This window comes from Neolamprologus multifasciatus, chromosome 11 (assembly GCF_963576455.1).
Source record: "Neolamprologus multifasciatus chromosome 11, fNeoMul1.2, whole genome shotgun sequence".
Lineage (NCBI taxonomy): Eukaryota > Metazoa > Chordata > Actinopteri > Cichliformes > Cichlidae > Neolamprologus > Neolamprologus multifasciatus.
In genome coordinates this window covers 21,542,961-21,564,202 of record NC_140449.1, presented here as the reverse complement: position 1 = coordinate 21,564,202, position 21,242 = coordinate 21,542,961, and the positions used below count along the sequence as shown (strand labels likewise).

The 21,242-nt window shown below is 39.6% G+C and overlaps 2 protein-coding genes across 4 annotated transcripts; one reads left to right on the top strand and one right to left on the bottom strand.

Moving 5' to 3' along the window:
- The first annotated feature begins 938 nt into the window (after nucleotides 1–938).
- prpf31 (PRP31 pre-mRNA processing factor 31 homolog (yeast)) lies at nucleotides 939–9,044 on the top strand. 2 transcript variants are annotated; one of them, XM_085176598.1, is made up of 14 exons: nucleotides 939–1,118; nucleotides 1,805–2,017; nucleotides 2,112–2,172; nucleotides 2,320–2,403; nucleotides 2,508–2,605; nucleotides 2,889–2,995; nucleotides 4,300–4,469; nucleotides 4,566–4,723; nucleotides 4,803–4,892; nucleotides 5,110–5,237; nucleotides 5,551–5,623; nucleotides 7,396–7,524; nucleotides 7,596–7,694; nucleotides 7,802–9,044. In XM_085176598.1, exons 2-14 carry the CDS (start codon nucleotides 1,805–1,807, stop codon nucleotides 7,913–7,915), a joined length of 1,524 nt encoding a protein of 507 aa, XP_085032724.1. In that variant the 5' UTR covers nucleotides 939–1,118; the 3' UTR covers nucleotides 7,916–9,044. The 2 variants fall into 2 exon arrangements, with proteins under 2 accessions (XP_085032724.1, XP_085032725.1); XM_085176599.1 differs by lacking the exon at nucleotides 939–1,118 and adding an exon at nucleotides 1,155–1,394.
- A 690-nt stretch (nucleotides 9,045–9,734) lies between these two features.
- Nucleotides 9,735–20,576, bottom strand: cnot3a (CCR4-NOT transcription complex, subunit 3a). 2 transcript variants are annotated; one of them, XM_085176595.1, is made up of 18 exons: nucleotides 20,417–20,576; nucleotides 19,733–19,803; nucleotides 19,508–19,575; nucleotides 19,343–19,417; nucleotides 19,170–19,259; nucleotides 18,906–19,034; nucleotides 18,626–18,721; nucleotides 18,276–18,495; nucleotides 17,454–17,587; nucleotides 17,174–17,230; nucleotides 15,958–16,885; nucleotides 15,763–15,868; nucleotides 15,526–15,667; nucleotides 13,862–13,970; nucleotides 12,688–12,886; nucleotides 11,255–11,387; nucleotides 10,699–10,824; nucleotides 9,735–10,606 (listed from the first exon to the last, which is right to left on the bottom strand). In XM_085176595.1, exons 2-18 carry the CDS (start codon nucleotides 19,755–19,757, stop codon nucleotides 10,508–10,510), a joined length of 2,736 nt encoding a protein of 911 aa, XP_085032721.1. In that variant the 5' UTR covers nucleotides 19,758–19,803; nucleotides 20,417–20,576; the 3' UTR covers nucleotides 9,735–10,507. The 2 variants fall into 2 exon arrangements, with proteins under 2 accessions (XP_085032721.1, XP_085032722.1); XM_085176596.1 differs by lacking the exon at nucleotides 17,174–17,230.
- Nucleotides 20,577–21,242: the final 666 nt, after the last annotated feature.

The following is a 21,242-nucleotide window of genomic DNA, read 5'->3' as shown; positions in this document are numbered from 1 at the left end:
CCTCTTATTTGAACTGTGTCGTATAAATAAGCTCGATTGTTGCTTTTATTTCATTCATGACCAAGAAAAGTTGCATGCCTGTCAATGAGGGGTAAGTTACAAACTATTGAAATACTGGAAATTTTTCTCAGACACTTATGGGCCATAAGAGCAAGTTATATATTATAAATCAATTAACAATGCTTCAGAAGGCACTGACATCACAGATACAGTTAGTGAAAATTAGATGGATTGCTCCAGCTGTCTGTGCTGGGAAAACATGTCAGCCAGCACAGCCATGACCCCCAACTCCATAATCTAGGTAGATACAATATAAAAATGTCACCTCTCAGCAAAGGTGAAGCTGGGAAACATGGAAGTTTTTTTCTGCTACTGATTATCATTATTATTATTTTATTTATTTTATTTATGTATATTTTTGATGTCCTTAAATCAGGGTTAGGTATCTTGAAATTTTGACTTAGTAACTCCACATTAAGGTTAGTGTTGTTGTGAGACTAACTCAATATGCTAACATTTTTTTCCTAGCTTCCACTAAATTATCCCTAGGTTGTAAAAGCGGAGGTAGGTGTGTGTGAGGATACGTTAATTACAATTATACTTATGAAAAACATAAAAAAAAAAACAACTTTAAGTGGTTAATTTTACATTTGCAGTTACACCCAAAAGCATATTGTAATAAATAAATATAACTCATCATTAGTATTCACCAGTACCTATATTTGCTAATTACACATATACATTCAGATCAACTTAGACCATCGTATTTAGCATTCAAACATATCTTAATCCATATTTTCACTGTACTGTACACCGAGTTTATGTGTGTATTGTATATATTTCACAGATAGATAGATAATCAAACTTGTGGCAAAAGGCAAAACAAAACAAAAAACACCCTCTGTGATTGTGAAGTGTACTGACACAGTTTCCCAGAAAGCTTTGCGATTGTACGTATTTAATCTGCGACCAGCAGTACATCTACGCCACACAACCGGATTGCAAACAGTCAAGAAAACAGAGGGACAAATCATTTTGTATTTCTATTCAAAGCGACTGAAACCTGCATTGGACCTCTTAACAATTTTCTTAAACCAGTAGGACTCTGAAACTCTGAGGTATGTCAAAGTTACTGAGAAATCGCTCAGTAACGTCGGACCAACGTTCGATAATGCTAGCTAGCTAACATTGGTTAACTCCAAACACAGCCAGCGAAAACCCAAAGATGCAAGCAGACTTAATACTTCGCAGTTTTTATGTGGCGGTGATGATGTGTGAGGAACTGAACACGGACTCGATAGTATTTCAAACGAGTCTGAGAAGAGCTTCTTTGTCAGAAACACAAAAATATGTCTACAGATGGATTTCTCTTTCAGGCTTGATAACGCAGTGAGGTCCATAAGTTTTTGTGTTGACACACTTTTTGTATTTGATTTGTATTTGTATTGTTTGATAAATGAGTAAAACTAGTATTAAGTATCTAGTGCTCAAATAATATTATTAAGGAAGGGGATATTAGAGACGTTTTTTTTTTATTTTTTTTTTATAAGAATAAGAATATTGTTTTAGTTGCTGGTCGTGCGTCTGCAGTGATTGCTTTATAAGCCCTTAGAAAACAGTCAAAATGGGATCCTCAAGTTATGTAACCAGACCATTAATAAAAAATAAATAAATTCAGAGTTACATCAACAGCAGCAAATAAAGAACATATACCCCACCAAACTCAGTGACAACCTCATGTACCCTGTGGGAAACTGATCCTAGTTGGCTTTGCCTGTCCTCACAGTTTTTCCATCGATTGCAGATGTCTCTGGCAGATGAGCTCCTGGCTGATCTGGAGGAGGCCGGAGATGAGGGAGAGGATGGGCTGTACCCAGAAGAAGAGAGGGACAGCGATGGAGAGCCGAACCAGGGAAGTGCAGACGGAGGGCTGGAAGACATCCCAGAGGAGATGGAGGTGGACTACAGTAAAGCTGAGAGCGTTGCGTCTATTGCAAAGCTTCGCAATAGCAAACAGGTGAGTTGTAACATACAAGAGCTTTACACATGTTGAGATTAGCAGTAAAATGTCTGCTCTGTTCTTCCCAGAGTGACTCTTGTGTGTTTTACAGTTTTCAGAGATAATGGACAAAATTTCTGAATATATTGGGAAGCAGCGTAAGAACTCAGAGGGTGAGTGTTGTTATCATTATTTAAGGCTCTTCTCACTATCAGTTTCCATTCATTTCTGTTTTACTCTGTAAACACATTTAATTTGAACTTTATGGTAACCCAGAGTCATCATGGAGTTGTTATTATTTTTTTTGTGTTTGCTTTTAGTCTCAGGCCCAGTCGAGGCTGACCCAGAATACAGACTGATAGTCGCAGCTAATAACCTCACAGTGGAGATCGACAACGAGCTCAGTGAGTTGGCTTCTTCTCTCTGGTGATCCATAATGCTATGTTTTAAGATTTAGCTCTCTTCCTTATAACCTGAGATGTCCTCTGTGTTTTTGATCTGGTTCCAGATATCATCCACAAGTTTACCAGGGACAAATACTCCAAGAGGTTTCCAGAGCTGGAGTCTCTGGTGCCGGATTCTTTGGATTACATCCGTACTGTCAAGGTGAGCTAAACTATGTATTCATTCAAAAAAAGAAGAAGCTCCGAGTTGACTGTTTCTGTTTTTTAGTTAGATTTAGGATTTCTCATTTTAACAAAACTGACATGATTAAAGAGTTTAAAACTGCACAGATTGAAAATTATGTTGCAGTTAAAATTTTCAAATTTGGCTTTCAAATTTCTCTGTTTAACTGCAAGCAAACCTGTTAAAAACATTGTTTCCTGTAGTTTGTTTGAACATGATGTTTTCTCCCCTAATTTTTCTTTTTTTTGTGGTTTGTATCTAGGAGCTGGGAAACAATCTGGAGAAATGCAAAAACAATGAGACGCTGCAGCAAATTCTTACCAACGCCACCATTATGGTTGTCAGTGTCACAGCCTCAACCACACAGGGGTAAGTTTATAAGATTTAAAGGCCCCGTCTCACCAGAAGAGTTTCATGTAGTTCACTGTGAACACTTCCTTTTAGAATCACCTTAAATCACTTACTGGAAAGGAAAAACTATGGGGTTGCTAACACTGGGGGGCTGGAGCCTATCCCAGCTTAATGGGGAGAGGTAGGGTACACCCAGCACAGGTCACAGGGCTAACACACAGATGGGCAACTGTTCACACTCATATTCCTACCTATGGTCAATTTAAAATCACAACCATGAATGCATGTTTTTGGACTGTGGGGGGAAGCCTAAAGAGAACCCACACAGACACAGACGGCATGAAGGACCCAGAACCTTCTTGCTGTGTTGACCACAGTTTTATTCCAGTTTTCTTCACACTTAAAGAAAACTGGAATAGGCCAAGGAAATTGTAATCAGTGCATCTCAAAACTAAAGTGTTAAGCAGTTATTTTATAATAATCAGTGACAGTAGCTCATAGGAAAGGGATGGGGAAACTAAGTTAAGTTACAAAGCATCAATAAGACGTTCATTTTTTTCTTTATTAAAATAAAAATCATTTACAGATTATTTTTAAATAATAAGTAAATACACTCAGTATCACTCTTACTATTACATATCGAGAAGAAGTGGGAAGAAGTGCACAATCTTACCCCTTCTCCATAAGTTATCAGTTTATATTTATCCAGCTTCCCTATTGATATAAACCTCAGTAATAAGAATACACATTTCTAATAACAGAATATATGTGCTACATAAAATTAAAATTATTATCATCATATCTTATTTTTACAACTGGATAAAAGCCAAGTACTTCCAATTTTGGAATATTAATTGTAAAATCTGAATAGGTCTGAAACACAAACTAAACACAGACTTCTTCTTTGAGTCTCATAAATGCCATAACTTTTATACCTCATTTTGAAGTGATTTATATTTGAACAGTTGCAAAATTAAAACTTCCTTCAGTCTTAAAAAAGTTACTTTGAATACTTCCTGTTTTCAAAGTTTTCAACCTTTCCTTTTTTGCTCTGAACTACATTTCTGCTCTTTTGAATTTCACTTGGTCTGTAAATTTCAGTGTTTCAAGCTATAAGAATAATGAATTTGTGTGATTGCTATAACCTGTGTTATAGCAGAGATCACCCTCACTGATTTCTGATGCACACCTAGTCCTATCGAAGTTGACAAGAGAAACAAGGGTTATCGATAGTAGAGCTTCAAGGAGGAAAGAGTTTGTGTTGTTATGTATTTTTGGTTATTATTATAACTGAACGGCGACTGTGCCACTTGTGCCTTCAGGTCGTTGCTGAGTGAGGATGAACTGAAGCAGCTGGAGGAGGCGTGCGACATGGCCCTGGAGCTGAACCAGTCTAAACACAGGATTTATGAATATGTAGAATCCAGAATGTCATTCATTGCACCAAACCTGTCCATCATTGTTGGAGCATCAACAGCTGCAAAGATCATGGGTGAGAGAAATCTACTGACTGCACAGTGTTTACAAATGTACATCATCTTCACTGAGGATTGTTTCGGTGACTGTCCGGTCTCTCCTGTGGATGCAGGTATCGCCGGAGGCCTCACTAACCTGTCAAAGATGCCAGCCTGTAACTTGATGCTGCTGGGAGCGCAGAGGAGAACCCTCTCTGGCTTCAGCAGCACCTCTCTGCTCCCTCACACCGGCTTCATCTATCACTGCGATGTTGTGCAGTCATTGCCACCTGTCAGTGAATATATGAGCACAAACTGCATGAATGCATTCTGTTCAGCGTGACGGTTAACAGTGTCCTTTCCTCCTTCAGGATCTCAGGAGGAAGGCAGCTCGTCTGGTGGCTTCAAAATGCACTCTGGCCGCAAGAGTGGACAGTTTCCACGAGAGTTCAGATGGCAAGGTGATTCTCTTAAAGGAACACCTAAGTCTTATAAATGCCTTGTGTATTAGAGCAAGAATAAATGTACCAGCAGATACAGAGATTATGATTTCTCTTGTCTGTTGATGTATATTTGGTTGGATTTTTCATATTTACATGCAAAATTATTTGCAACTGAGGAAATAATCAAGTTTATTTTTGTTTCATTTGGCTTAAAAATATTTGTCACTGTTTGCAGGTTGGCTATGATCTAAAAGAAGAAATCGAAAGGAAGTTTGATAAATGGCAGGAGCCTCCACCCGTGAAGCAAGTCAAACCACTGCCAGCCCCGCTGGATGGACAGAGGAAGAAGAGAGGAGGAAGGAGGTAAACAATCTGTCAGCTACCTGAAACAGGCCTGCCAGAATAGACTGCTAAAGAGGATTGCAGTCTGGAGATGGAAATTGATGATTATTGGAATCTTTTAAGAGGGAGAAGGTTACTGAGATTAAACTGATCTAACATTTATTTAAAAAGGTTAAAAAAAATCAGCAGAAACAGAACAAGGCATGACACAGATCAGCATCCTGGAAGACTGCAAGAAGCTTACGTAACTTTCATAGCCAAGTTTAGACTACCACCAACGACTATAAATATCCAGTGAATGGCATAACCAAGCTCTGCTGCTCTTTTCTTGCAGGTACCGAAAGATGAAAGAGCGTCTCGGGCTGACTGAGATCAGAAAACATGCCAACAGGATGACCTTTGCAGAGGTCAGTACATATTTTCTCTGCTCCTGTTTTTAAGATTTGTTTTTAATCCAGTGATATTTCATGTTTCATTATTGATGTCTGACTATGATCCATAATTCATTTAGCATTCTTTTCTTTTATTCAAAGAAGATGCTCTTAATGAAGGAAAACCGTACAAAGTAGTTAATGTCCCGAATTCCAAATATTGAGGATGAGAACAAACAAACACTGGCCCAGAAGAGTTCAGTCAAACGATGATTTTATTGAACACACACGTGGGAAGATTGATACTGTGACACAATCAGCATAGATCTTCGCCCAAAAGCTCAATTCAAAATGGTTTTAATATGTCAGGGTTCAGCCCTGACATGTTAAAACCTTTTATAATTATTTGTGTTTGTAAGCGTGTATGCATTAACCTTCTACTGCTCAAAGTCACTTGCACAATGTATCGTCGGGACCATCACGCCAGACGAAGCTTACGACCTTAAATTGACTGATCATCAACTCTTTTATAGGCACAAATTGTAATGTGTATATAAAATCACTACAGCCAAACCTTTAATAGAGGTTTTAATAAAATGCTCATAATGCAAGCCATGTTTAGCAATGATATATTTTTCTTTATTCCCACATTAACACAAAAAATAATAATATAGTAATATAGACCTGTGCTAAATATGAAGACATGCAGGAGGAATCTCTTCTCTTCCTCTGGTTAGTAGTAATGTAGGGATTTACACATTTGCCTAATAAGCAAAGGAGGAGACTGCTGCTATGGGCGATCCCTAATGAATAAGGAAGCAACTGAAAGCTTTTAGTAATTTCAGACCTGGGATGAATGACGACTCAAAGCAGCCTCACTTTTGGCTCGCACCAGCTTTGTGCAGCAGAGCCAGTGTAACAGGATGAGGTGTTTGCGTAGGTTCTCAGTTATCCAGGTCATGGTAGTCCCGAGTGCTTGAAAAGAAGGTCGCTGTACTTCATAGGAGAAACCAAACAACAAACAGATGACACGATGTACACAACTGTGGCTGTACAGGTTACATGTTTTATGACTGTTTACATCCACTGCTGCCATCTTGGATTGTGCAGTTGTGACTGGTGGGGCTGCTCTGAATTTCTGAGTTGGAAGTCCGACGAGAAGGGGGTATTCCAGTTGAAAATTCCAACTCAAATAGAAGCCACAATGAAAACCTGGAACTCTGTCAGCTGTTCTGTTTTAGAGCTGAAGAAGTCTCTTGGATGAGAACATCTTCACAAACTTAAGGAGGTCCAGTTCCTTTCTTTTCAAGCACCCAACAAGATGAGCTTTTTTTATTTTATTTTGTACTCACCGAGACTTCCCCCAACACTGTGAAGGAGCTTCAGCAAGATGACTTTACTGCAGTACAAACAGTTTCTACTCTGTTCTGTTAATAAATGTGCAGTTTCTGAGCTGCTTATTGATCTCTGTGGATGGAGACTTGGCTGTTATGAATGTGTCTTCGTTACCTTAAACCACTGTTTAAAAACGGTCCTAACAAGTATGAAATCCAGTCCTTTAAAAAGAACTTCACATTTGAAAAAGTCTAAAACGTATTGAATATTTTGCTAATAAAGAAAGTAAAGTCCTTTGATGAAATTTGAGAAAACTCTTACAGTAAAGCAAATTAAATTTGTTCATTGTTATATTAACCCCTGTTGCGGCGTGTTCTGTAATCCAGGCATGGACTTCATTGATATTTCAATGGTTAATTATATTACAAGGTGATCCTGCTCCAGTTAATAGTTTTTCCTGTGTTGTGTTGCAGATTGAAGATGATGCGTATCAGGAGGATCTGGGCTTCAGTCTGGGTCAGCTGGGGAAGAGCGGCAGTGGCAGAGTCAGGCAGGCTCAGGTCAACGAGGCCACCAAAGCCAGGATCTCCAAATCCCTCCAGGTAAATGCGCTCTTCTCTCCTGCTGGTGTTTGTATCTACATCATCTCTAACATTTTGGCTTTTGTCCACAGAGGACGTTGCAGAGGCAGAGCATGACATATGGAGGAAAGTCCACAGTCAGAGATCGTTCTTCAGGAACCAGCTCCAGCGTAGCATTCACACCTCTCCAGGTAAAAAGAAGCGACTCATTAAGTAAAGACCTGCCGAGAGTTTGGGGTTTTGTTTTTTTGTTTGTTTATTTGTTTGTTTTTAAATCTGTTATTGTTTCCTTCTGCAGGGGCTGGAGATCGTGAACCCGCAGGCTGCAGAGAAGAAGGTGGCTGAAGCTAACCAGAAATATTTCTCTAACATGGCAGAGTTCCTCAAAGTCAAGAAGGAAGCTAAGATGTGAAGACATACGGACACCCTGCACATGGACAGTTGCACAGTTGTGAAAGTATATTTTAAAATTTGGCTCACCTCGTGTTATTTTATTTTTTGAAACTTGTTTCGACTTAAGGGTTTTTTTCCCATCTAAATAAAATATAGAGTTCACTTTGTAGGTATGTGTTTTTTCTAAAAACAAAAAACAGGAGCCTCCTCTGTGACATTTGAATTTATACCTGTTTGTTTTGATCTTCTATTTCGAGTGAAACTGAACTAATTATGTTGAATTTTGAGTTAATACAGAGTTTATTTTTACTGAAAGTAAAACTGCTACGAATAAGATAAAATCCCCACGGTCACTTTATTAGGAACTTGCTAGTACTGGGTTGGACTCTTTGTCACCAGAACTAGTTTACATTTTTATGGATTTGATTCAACAAGGTGATGGAAACGATCACACAGGTGCTGTAGTTATCAGCTATTGATCTAAATCTCATGTTTCACCACATTTCAAAGGCAACTGTGAAGATCATTTGAGCTTTGTCAAATGTCATCGTAACCTACTGGAAGCAGGTTAAGTTGCCATGACCACAGTGTACCTATCGCTGTGTCATAAAGGGATACGGTCAGCAACAGAACAGGCTTTGCTTTGTGAGGAAAGCTGATGCAACAAGGTTGCATCATTTTACAGGTAATTTAGGTTTTTGCTTTGTGTAGCTACCAAACAGCACTATGACAGTTATTTAAATCTGCAAGTAATGTGTAGTTACTTTGATGGGCAGGTGCATGTCAGGTGTGCTTACTGTAAGTGAAGCTAAACGCAGCAGATCTTAATATTGTTTTCCTTATGTCATCTGGTATTTCTGGGGACACCAAAAAACAAAACAAATTAAAGGTGATGGAAAATATGTGGATCCATATTCCATGTAGGAATGACAGGACTTTACGCCACACACTGATGGATAATTTCTTAAAAGTATTTATTGAAATTTTACAATCCTGTTATAACCCCATTTATGACATCTCCCATGCAGAACTGTGATGAGAAAAATTGTAAATATGTGTTGAAATTCACATTTTAGCAGTTTCACTGACCTTTCTGTAAACCTTAAAAGCCCAAAAAATAGAATCTATAAAAGGCAAATCTCTCATAACTTTGCTGCATTTTCCTTGTTTTTTTCCCCTCCCACATCCTCATCCCCCTCTTTTCCCTCCCACAAAAAAAAAGCCTGAAAACAAATCACACACAACATAACCTGTGGTACAGAACTCTTCATGGTTGCTTAAATGGAAAACTGATTCGGTTTTAACACTCTCCCTCATTCAAACTGCCAGGAAAAGGTAGGATGCGTCCCATCCCAGATTAAATCTTACTGTTCTTCGGGCTAACACAATGGAACAACCACGGCAGACGAGACACTTTCTACTGAACCCACGAGTTAAATTTACCACCTGAATTTTAGGATTTCTGTTTCAACTCTACATGTAAACAGTTTAGTCAGTGCACATTCACTGTATAGGGCTTTCACTGAAATATCAGGTGGTAAACTGAACTCAGTGAAGTCTGGGATAAAGTAACAACAGAATAAAACCTTGGCTAAAGCTGGGAAGTTGACCCAACCAAACCCAGATTTATTATCTAATGCTGTGTGTACTTTTGAGGAAATAAGAGGTGACCTGGGTGTAGGTACATTTCCCTCTGCTCAACATGGCCTTTTCACACTGAGGGAAAATTAAACATCAAGTAGATTAATGTCTCAAATCCTATCTTTAAGAGTTGTTTACAAGTTTATTAATTTGTCACAAACATGAAGGCGCAATAATAATGCATTTTCCTTGACACGTTAACTTAAAAACATTTTATTTGTAAAGAGAGGGAGTCAGAGACCAGTTCAATTGCATAGCAATTTAATCCATGTCCAATAAGGACTCTTTCCCTGTCACAGGGAGAGGCCCTGTGGTCACTCTCAATCAGCGTTTTAAATCGACCAAGACAATATCAATAAAACTATTGATAACCGCTCACTATCTTCAATAGTGACCATATTTAACAGGCATTGTAGGATCTTAAAAGAAGCCATTCCTACACACCATGACTAAATGTCCACTGTACGTCCCCATTCTAAACCACCAAATTACAGTAAATACGAGATGGGCAGTTTACTTAATCAAATCCAAAAGTCTGTTTTGTGTCAAGTCAAAAGGCTTCCAGGCTGATGTCGGGTAGGTGGTACAGAGAATCGTGTTGAAACGGGAAAAAAAAAAAAGACAACTAAACATGAGAAACATGCATGGGTAGGCTTTCCTAATGCCACATACTGAGTGTGCACACAGACAGGCACAAATGCAGATCTCCAACGAGAACCCTCCCAGCTTGTGCAGCGCGATGCATTTGATCAGACCCACGGGGCATTTTCTTTGGTCAAAAGCAAAGCACTACATGAGGAGCAAGGGCTTCACATTTGAGATGCAGCCTATACAGACACCAGTCTCCAATCTCAGGAGAGGGTTTCTACTACACATCACAATCTCTATCCACAGTTTGGAGTTCAGTCTCGGAATGTCAACAGCAGCACATTTTGTCTTTTCTGTCCTTTTGTGTCCCTCCGTCCGTCCGTCACTGCAGGTCTCTGTCTTCCAGGTACCTGTACTCGAAGGTGAACCCCTCCTTCTTTCTCTGGCCCCATTTCTCGTAGTCAAAGTAAATGTAAGTGCCCTAAGGGAACAGCAGAGTGGTAAGAATAAAAAAAACCTTAACAAATCAACACCACAATGACCATAAATCACTGTGCGGAGATGAACCCGGACCTGTTCAAACTCATCTGTGATGGTCTTGGGCTCCTCGTGCCTCTGGAACCACATCATGTACTTGGTGTGAAACCTCCAGGACTGTTTCTTCAGAGCCTTGGCAGACAGATACTGAGCCTTGGTACCCTGAGAGAGAAGTCAATAAAACCATTATGCTCACAAACTTTAACAGATCACAGAAAAAAGACATTCAGTGTGTTTAGTCCGTTTAATTCAACTCTGTCCTTCTCATTAGCCACGTGCACTTTTTGTGCGATGCGGCAGTGCACCATAGATGTCCAGATCACAAAAACGGTCAGTACAGGCAACCAACTATAGCTGTAAAATTATTGTAAATTTTCCACCTTATATAGCAAATCATTCTGCTCCCGTCCCACATCTAACCAATAAGCGGACTAAAAGTTTTCACATGGTTTGTTGCGATGCATTTTGGTTTGCGCTGAGGTTTCTTTTGAGTTTTTTGTGTGAAAAGGAACCAAATCATAGGAAAAAGCTCCAAGTTTACAAACTCAAACAATCAAACCGATTCGTGTGAGTTTACATGGAGAGTGTTTACCTCCAGGTAATAGAAGATGAAGAAGAGAGTTTCTGTGGACAGTCTCTGGTAGAACTCTATGGAGTCAGAGTGATGAGGTGGGACCTGATGATGGAAGGGCAAGGTGGGACATGGATTCCTCATCAGGTATTGCCTTTAAGACAGAAACAGAAAACTCTTTAATGAATGCCACTGATCAAAGCCACTGATCATTTCTGCTCTAACAAAGTACTCCATCCACACTACCCAAAGCCACACGTGAATATTCAGAACTTTCTATTAGTGTCAACAGATGTCACAAACACTTTAAGGTACAACAGGTTCATCTTTTTGCTTATTGAGGTTCCGTTGCGAAGCCTCCAGTTGCTCCCTGAAACTGGTCATGCCGAGCAGGTGTGTGACCCTTTATTACCGAATGAGCATTCCCTGGATAAATTCTCCTTTCTGACTCTAATAATAGTAAAAATTTAAGAAATTAACTACATAAATTATTCATTACAACCAAAAACTAGCAACTGAGCCCATGAAGTCACCAGAAAAGAGTTTACTTTTAAGCCACAGAGCAACGCAAAGGGCTCTTTTCCCCAAAATTTGTGCAACCACGGATATACAGTACTGTACAAAAGTTTTAGGCAGGTGTGAAAAAATGCTTTCAGAAATATAAATGATCGTTTATTGGCCCCAAATTTATTCTGCAGCAGGATGACCCCAACATACAGCCAAAGTCATTAAGAACTATCTTCAGCGTAAAGAAGAACAAGAAGTACTGGGAGTGATGGTATGGCCCCCACAGAGCCCTGATCTCAACATTATCGAATGCGTCTGGGATTACATGAAGAGACAGAAGGATGTGAGGAAGCCTACATCAAGTTCTCCAAGATGTTTGGAACAACGTACAAGCCAAGTTCCTTCAAAAAAAACCCTACAAGAATTGATTCTGTTTTGAAGTCAAAGGGTGGTCACCAAATATTGATTTGATTTCTCTTTTGTTCATTCACTGCATTTTGTTGATTGATGAAAATAAATGACTAACACTTCCATTTTTGAAAGCATTCTTTGTTTACAGCATGTTTTCTCACCTGCCATATCCTTTGCACAGTATTTTTTGAAACTGCAGAACACTGCACATTTATATGATAGTGACTTAAACATAAGGTATGCTTGCCCTAAAGCACAAACTTATTTATTGCCCTTCTGGAGACTAATGGGGACTATATTATTTCTTAATTTAATAAAACTAGTGATTAAGAACAAATTTGCTTAAAAAAAAGAAAAGAAAAAGAAATCTGGTTTTATGACACATTTTAAGCTGTCCTACATGTTTTTTTAGCACAGCAATATGCATATACAATGCAAATGTTTCATATAATCAAAGTAAATTTGCAAAATTACTGTGAAAAAAAAGTGCATCTTCTCCCCCCCCATGACGCTAAAGGAAATTGTGATGGGCTCACCTGATCCTCTCAGAGTCAGAGGGGTGGGGCATGTGCGTCCATGCCGACTCCTGCATCGCCTGCTGGTAGAGCTGGTCTTTGGGGAGAGGGGTTGGACCCAGCGGACAAACACCGAGCGATGGGGGGATGTTGACCTCTGTCACGGACGGCTGAGGCGCGGCAGGTGTGCCAGGTGCTGCAGATGAACCAGAGAAGATATCTGCAGGATGCAGAAAAAGCAAAGGCTATCTTCAATTAAACAAGAAGCCATAGCACCGCCTCACTTCCCATCATCTGTGTGCGGTATGGTTAGATGTGACTCTTAATGACAGGGCGAGCAACTGAAGGTAAAGTTTTAAGGTTATTCCTTTAGTTGTACTAACTCTGTTTTTATAAGAGTAAGAACATTCCAACAGTAAATTAATTACAGACACAATCTAGCCTCATGGTTGTAGCTTGAATCAAAAAAGGCCTTGACCTGAAGTTTGGACCTTTCTACACTCTCTTTCCAGGTACTCTGGCTTCTTCCCACAGTCCACAGACTTGCATGTTATGTTAGCGGGTGATTTTTGATTGGCCATGACTGTGAGTGTGAGCATGAATGTTGGTCAGTTGACCCTGGGGATAGGCTCCACCCCCCGACACTCTAAACTGGATAACAAATGAACGAAAATGTGTGTGTGTGTGTGTGTTTTAAGATAAGCAATCCCTATGTGCCAATAACTCAGGCTCCAGACTGCTCTAAACTCTCTGCCTCCTCTGTGAATCGAAGCATAAAAATGCCGAGCTGGAAAGGATCAAAACAGGAACTTTCCTTCCTACACTTTGGCAGCAAAACTCATAATTATGTTCACGAAGCAGTAACAATCTGGCATTAAAAGGAAAACTAAATGTTACCAGAACAAAGGGAAATGTCTTAAATATGTCACACATAAAAAAACCCTGCCTCACAAAAACAGCTGGCAGCAACAAACTACTGTTTGTTATTTTCATAAAAGACATAATAAATTAATTTGTAAAAAAAAATACATTGTTTTTTTACACTTTAGGCTTAACTCTTTATGTTACCATGAGCAGTGTGTAAGAATGTTTTACTGTACTATTATTTAAAAAAAACAAAAAAACAGGAAGCAGCATAAAAACGTGATCTGCTTATTCATCATAAAGAGCTGAAAAAAGGTAAAAAAGGTCTGACCGTTTCGACCTCTATCCGTTATATGCAGGTTGGAAATCTCGCCATCCAGGCCTGATCCCAGCGCTGCTCTCTCCGCCATCGCCTTCAGAGAGCTGAGAGGCTCAGGTGCCTGAGGAGGGAACAAGGCCCCATTAATGTGAACACACAGAGGCTGACAAAGTCACATTAAACTGGGAACAGCATACAGTTACTGGAGCTTAAAAGTGGAAGCACGATGAATGGGGGCATTAGAAGAAAGTAATACTAGAAGAGCAAACAACATATTAAATAAAGATCAGCTACTAATAAAACTTTTAAGAACAAGATGTTTTTCTGTCAGGTGCACTGCTCAAAGACAGGAGCGCCTGTCTAAATGTATGCATTCATCCCCTTAACACCTAGTCTATAATATTTAATACACACAGTTTTTTGTGAGTTTTTGAGACTTTAGAGCATCGGTGTGATTTTTTTTTTTTTTTTACACCTGAAAAAAAGATTAAATTGCAGAATAAATTTTTAAAATAAATTTAAGAAAAAAATTAAAAAATGTAAAATCTAATACATTTTTAAACAAATTTGTCAGATTGTTCAATAAACTCTCCATTTTAAAAAATGCTTGGAATTTAATTTTCTAGCAATTATTTCATATATCAGGCTTATAGGGGTTATTACCTGTAGCAGAAAGGCTCCAAACAGACAAAAGTCAGGATCTGCGTGTTTTCTGGCAGTAACATGAGGCTCGGTAAGTGTGTGTTTGTTATAAATGTGATAAGCAGAGGTTTGTAGGCACTCAGGGATAATTTAATAATTTTATACTCAGCAGCAAAAACTATGGATTCCAGCACAGACAGGAATGTCTCAATTCAAAAACAATTCAATTAGCTGGTTATCTGCTGACCTCAGGAGCTCCTACATCAATCATATCATTCATATTCTCCATTTCCGATTTTGATTATGAGCCACTATGTTGTAATCATCCAAAGCAGACTTGCTGTGTGCTCCTATACAAACAACAAATCTGTTTGAAATCAACTGTGTGTTAAAAACGTTACATGATAATGATTCACCTCGTAGCTGATTGGATTGGTTCACAGATTAATCGTTTTTTCATATAAGATTTTTCTGGAAATTTACTTCCAGAAACAGAACCTTTAAAAAGTGGGCGGTCACTGTTGAGCTGAACTGACAGACCTGATTAGAAAATGTTGATGGAAGTGCTCCTAGTAATGCTCCTGCTAACACTATGGCCTATTATTCTTGGTGTGATATGGCTGATTCAACTATGTGTGGGTCATTTTTATTCCCAAAAACAAATATATTCTTTTTGTTTTTCAATATTTTACTGTAACTTTTCACTTATAATCACTGAAATGTTTCAGAGTAAACATGAATAACTGACCCATTATACTGCTTACTGCTGCACAACCCTTGAAGCTCAAAGTGACAATGAAAACAACTTAATTAACAGATAAGTTGGGTTCATTTAAAAAAAGAAAAAGAAAAGACAACTTATCAGACCTGATAACTATTTACATTAACACAGTTTAAAATATCTCACAGACAAAGGAAATCATTTATGTATGGTAAACAAAAGTAAACTGATTCAAGTCTGCAAGTTCATCCATGCTCCAAGCTAAAGATGCCAATGTTACACGCTCAAACTTAACTTCGTTGGTATGGCTCACCTTTAGCCCCTCAGAGGCCTGTGAAAAGGAGTGGGGCCCATTGAGAAGACTCCCTCCACCCGGTGTGCTGTCTGAGAACGAGGGGGACGGAGAACTGGGAGGCAGGGTGATGGAGCTGATTAAACTGGGACCATTGTCCATCCTGCAGAAGGTGGGGCGGAACAATGGTGAGAAAGTTAAGAACCAGCATGACAAGAACAAGAAGAAACGTGTCAAGTTTCAGGAGAAATAACTTACGGCTGACTGGTTGAGGAACTGAGAGATGAGGGTTGGCTGCTTTGTGACTGGTTCGGTGTGCTTAGAGCCGATTCTGTGGAACTCTCCGCCACCACAGCACTGTAACCTGCAGGCAGGTGAAGGACATGTTAGAGCAAAAAAAAACTTTTATAGAAATCTCACAATGAACTCAAGGACCGCAAAACTTCCACCTACTTGTGCTTCCATTTTGCTTCAGTCCACTTGGTGGTCTAGCAGGAGCAGAATTCACTCCTACTCCTCCAACCACACCAACGTTTCCTCCGTTGCCTCCCATCATGCCAACTACTCCTGGGGTAGAGCTGACAGAACTTGGGGGAACCTGAGAGGTACCAGGGGCCACACTTTGCCCAGGAACCAGACCCAAAATATTCCCACTCAGAGAGTTGTGGGCTGGACTGGAACCCAGCAAACCAAGCCCTGTTCCTGCCCCGTTGGTGGTGACTCCACTGGAGCCAGAGGTGGGTATGGAAGTGCTGCTCTCTGCTGAAATGCTTGACTGAGTGGTGCTGCTCAAACCCAAGCCTCCGGATGCTGCTGCCTGAGCATAAGGGGCAGGTGTTGAACCCGAAATGAGCCCTGCCATTGTGTTTAAAGGAGTGGGGTGGCCACCCATCCCTAGCCCTGGCATTTGATTGGCACTGCTTGTCCCAGTCATGCCAACTTTGCTCAATCCCAGGCCCAGCCCAAGTCCCAAACTGGATGCCGATGTGGGTCCAGATGTGGACTGTGACTGAGAATTGGGAGCTGATGAAGTGGATGTGTTGGGTGTAGGAAGAGAGGGGGCAGTAGACGTTGGGAGAAGTGGGTTGCTGGGTGGGCTGGGGGTGTTGTTTGAAGGGACTGAGGGTTTCGTCTGAGGTGGCTGCTGCTGCTGCGACTGGTTTGGCGGCTGAGAATTCTGCTGCTGCTGTTGTGCAGGTTGATGCTGATGTTGCTGCACCGCACTGCTGAAGCTTCCTATAAGACTGCTGCTCGTGGGCACTGCAGGAATCCCTCCGACAACACTTGCCATGGACACAAGGGAGGAGGATGAGGAGGACCCAGAGGTGGTGGAAGAAGAGAAAGATGATAGCAAGGATGGGGTGCCGTTCTTCACAGGTGACTGGAAATAAACATCAAAGGAAGGCATCTCAAGTAAAACTGACCAGAGGGCATGAACAGATCTAAAATGCATAAGGAGCAAAGTTTACTGTGATCTATGGAGGCCCATATATGAAGAAAATGGAAAAAAATAAATCAGAAGTCTCCAACCATGGTCCCACAGAGAAACTCCATTTTAGTGCCTGAGAGGCCAAAACCCTTCAGCCACCATGGCTCACCAGGACCAAGGATGAAGAGCGCTGCGCTAAACTGTTCATCTACTGACACAGCACAGATGCGAACCTCTCACCTGACTAACTTCACTGTCTGTCGACCGTCCCCTTTTCTTATCGTCCTCTGAATTCTCCTATAGGAGGAGATACTTTGATATGACAATCCACTTTTGAAATGTAGATTCAACATACTAGCCAGTGGATTATAATACAATGGGGCATGTGGGTGGGTTAACCAAGTGCAAACTTAAAGAGACAGGCATATATGCACAATTGTGTCAGAATGTTCTTTAACTACCCAACATCCCTTTAACACCAGGACCAAAACTTTAATGATAAAAAAAGACACAAACTCACAGCAGTGCAAGTGGCTGGGGATGGAGGGATGGGTGAAGAAGAGGTGGTGGAAGTGGGAGTGCTACTAGAGTGGAGATACACCTCATCTTCCACGTTGCCCTGGCCCGATGGAGAAGTTGCAACTAACGCTGCAGCTACAAGAGAAGAGTAGGACATAAAGATAAGCATCAGATATTGTCATGACATCAACGATAATACTAGTGATGTAGTAAACAACTATTTTACTAAGTCATTGAAACAAGAAGAAAGAACAGACTAGTTGCCCAAAAGGAAGGAAACAATATGAAAACATTCAAAACACTGCAGGAACTGATGGATTTGGTGAAACCATGGCTGTGCCATGTAACACTGTTTACTAAACGTGTTTTAAATGCCACTGAACTGTGTGGCACTTTGTGTTGTGTACAACATGCACACATGCAGATTAGTTTGCTGAGTGGGACCAACCAAGTATTACCAGCAGGTTAACGTCCATCTTCTCATCACTTCATTCGAGTCAGAGTGTATCAGTTTACTCTGACACAGCTAACATATAATCACTTTCTACATCCAATTACAATGAAGCTGTGCTGGTTCATCTATCTTACTTTGTACATCACTTGTTCAAAACTTCCCAGTGCAGAGAGAGAGGGGCTAATCTACCACAGCTGCACCCCAGGTAAGTGGCAGGTGGCATCATAACATCTTTGAACCAACAGGTAACTGTTGGTTTACATTAATGAAGTGAGAATAATTTCTTAACTGACTAGAATTTCTGGTATCGTAAAGCAAGAGCAGCAAAACCTAACCGAACACTCGCACACTAGACAGTGCTCTACTTACGGATGTCCTCCAGGTCTAAGTCATCGTACAGGAACTCATTTTCCTCAAAGTCTGGATCTTGAGAGGAGTCAATGTAATATTCAACATCATCCTTGATCTTTTGGATTGCATCCACTGGCACGGAGTCATTGTCCAGCATTCGTAAAATGGTCTCCAACATTCGAATGTGGAATCGATGTCTCTCAATCAACCGCTTGAGCTCATCAATACGATCTTGCTTCTACAAGACACAAAAAACAAGTGTGTGTATATGTTAGGATATATTAACCAAAAATTTAACAGACAGTTAAAATTTAAGCAGACAGTTTAGAAACAGACATCCTTTCAGAGAGTGACATGGGATGACTCACCTCTTTATCACCCTTCTTCTTTCTTGTTTGAACTGAAAGAGATTCCACTTCACTTTCAAACTGATCCACCTGCATATTTAGAGTGTCTATTGTATTCTGCAGATGAGAAAAAAAAGAGTGTTAATTTTTTCAGATCTTATTAATTTAACCATGTTTTGGGAATATCTGTGGTTGATTTGATACAATTGTTAAGTTGTTAAGTTTTTTGTCTATGCCTTTTCCAAATAAATGGTTAAAAAAAATCATGCACAGAAGCATAGATAAACATAAATGTATTTACTGTTAGCCACTGTCCCGTTTCCTCCTTTTCCCTCTGAGCTGGATCCACTTTCTGAGCAAGCCCCAAGCCTTCTTTAGAGTAGGCTTTTGTTTTTGTTTCACGTTCCACCACCTTGAACCGCTCCATTTGCTAAAGAAAAAAAAAAAGATCCAATTAGCTGTTAATTACTTCAGGTCTGATGTAACAATGTACTTTAGTTATACATAATATAAATGCAACACTTAAAAAAAAAAAAAAAAAAAGTACACTTGTGAAGAGCCATACCGTTTCTATAAGTTTGCGGTTCTCAACTAGCTGCCTTTTGTCCTTGATCTCGTTTGAGGCCACCCATGTTTTTATTTGATCTCTCAATCGCTGAAAGAGCACAGATGATGAGCATTTTAAAAAGCACACAGCTAATTTTGAATACTTACATGGTCATTGTTAAGCTTTCTTACCTGAAGTTTTTTAATCTCTTTCTTGAGGTCAGCCTCATATTTTTCCTTCTGATTTGCATTTGCTGCATTGTGGAGCTAAAATGTAAACAAATCATTTAGATACTGTGTCTTTTCCTCATTAGTTACTAAATAGACAAATAAATACAGAATGGAAGAATCTCTTACTTTCTGCCAGATATCTTCAAACTGTTCTACACCTTCAGCTACTTTTTTCAAACATCTATCGATTTCACCTGCACAAATTCGAAAAAATATAATGCATTACCAAAAGACCTTATAAACTCTTTCAAAACAGTAAGAGCATGCAAGAGGAAATAAGTTTCCTGTACACCAGCAGACCCTACAACGCGATTCATATTGTGCAACATAACTGAAGACAGTTTCTTTTACCTTGAAGTTTTCTCTTGTCAGCCATGGCTCTGACTACGACAATGTCCACATTCCGTCTGTCACGAAGTTATCTGGGTGAAGAAATCGAAGCGTGTGTCAATACAAACAAAAATCCCTCCAAAAGAGGAATCGTAACATCGCTTTCCACAGTGAACCTGACATTAACTCAATCTAGCTACCCGGCTGACGTTAGCAGCTAAATAACACCATAGCTTCAGAATTTATGCACGCTCAATGAAAATAAAGTTTTCTATGGCCACTTCTCCATCCTAGTATTGTCATATATCACCTTGCTAATATTTCCAACACAAATGACATGGTTGTCAGCTAAATTTAGCCACCTAGCACGCTAACGCTACTCAGCTAACGTTAATACTAGCCAGTAGCTTAGCCTTTCCACCTCGCTCGGTTCCTAACCGACCCGTTTCCTGGAACTGCCCCGGTGCATGCTGACAGAACAACTTCATATTCATGCATTATTAATTTGGGGTCCAGCACAGTCTTTATATTGTGGTTTTGCGTTGTGAAAGGCACAATAATAACAGAATCCGTTCCAATCTCTAACATGCTAGCTAATGCATAAAATGCTAGTTAGCAGCTTAGCTTGCCAGCTAGTCAGATTTAGGAAAAAGGGATACTGGGTCAAGCCGACAATCTAGATTTATACTTGTGTACGACATTTACCTAGGGTATGGGATTTCGTTTGTCTTTTTTCAAATAGAGCCAAAACTAATTCCAGAAAGTCTTCTTTACTTCCAAATTGTGTTTTCTTTTCGACAAGCTCGCTCACTGTAATGTAGCTGAAGATGGACGGTAGCTAAAATCCCACCTCCTTGCTGGGATCCCGCCCTAAATCCAATCTATAAACTCTGATTGGATACATCTCACGCCTGTCATTGCGAAACATCCGCTGGAACGAGAACCAGCCATTGGCTCAGCGAAATGACGATCGATGATCGACACAAAGCCACCGCTCCGCCTGAGGTTCACAAAAATGCAAATTTCTACATTAAAAGAGTTAATTATTATTATTATTATTTTTACCAACTTATAACTTCATTGTGTGGAAATTGTATACCTCGTTTCGTTATTTAAAAAAATGTATTTTTTAATTTAATTTCTTAACACTAGTTAGAATGTTGCAATGTAAAGGATTGAACAATATTTAATATAAACAAGCAACCAAAACTTAAAAGATATGCTGAAATAAAACAGAAATATGGTAAATGTTTTGTGTTTTGTGACAAATATCATGTTGATATTTGTCACAAAATCAAATCCATAGATTGGCATGCCGTTATTTAGCCACACCTAAAAATATAAACAATTTTTAGCCAATTATGACACACATATACTGTGTCACTCCATAACATATTTTCTCCTGTATGAAACAGAAAAATAACTAGTATAAAGTAGTAATAATAATAATAATAATAATAATAATAATAATAATAATAATAATAATAGTAAAGACAGCATTTCTATCTCTGAAAATATAGTGCCGCTTCAT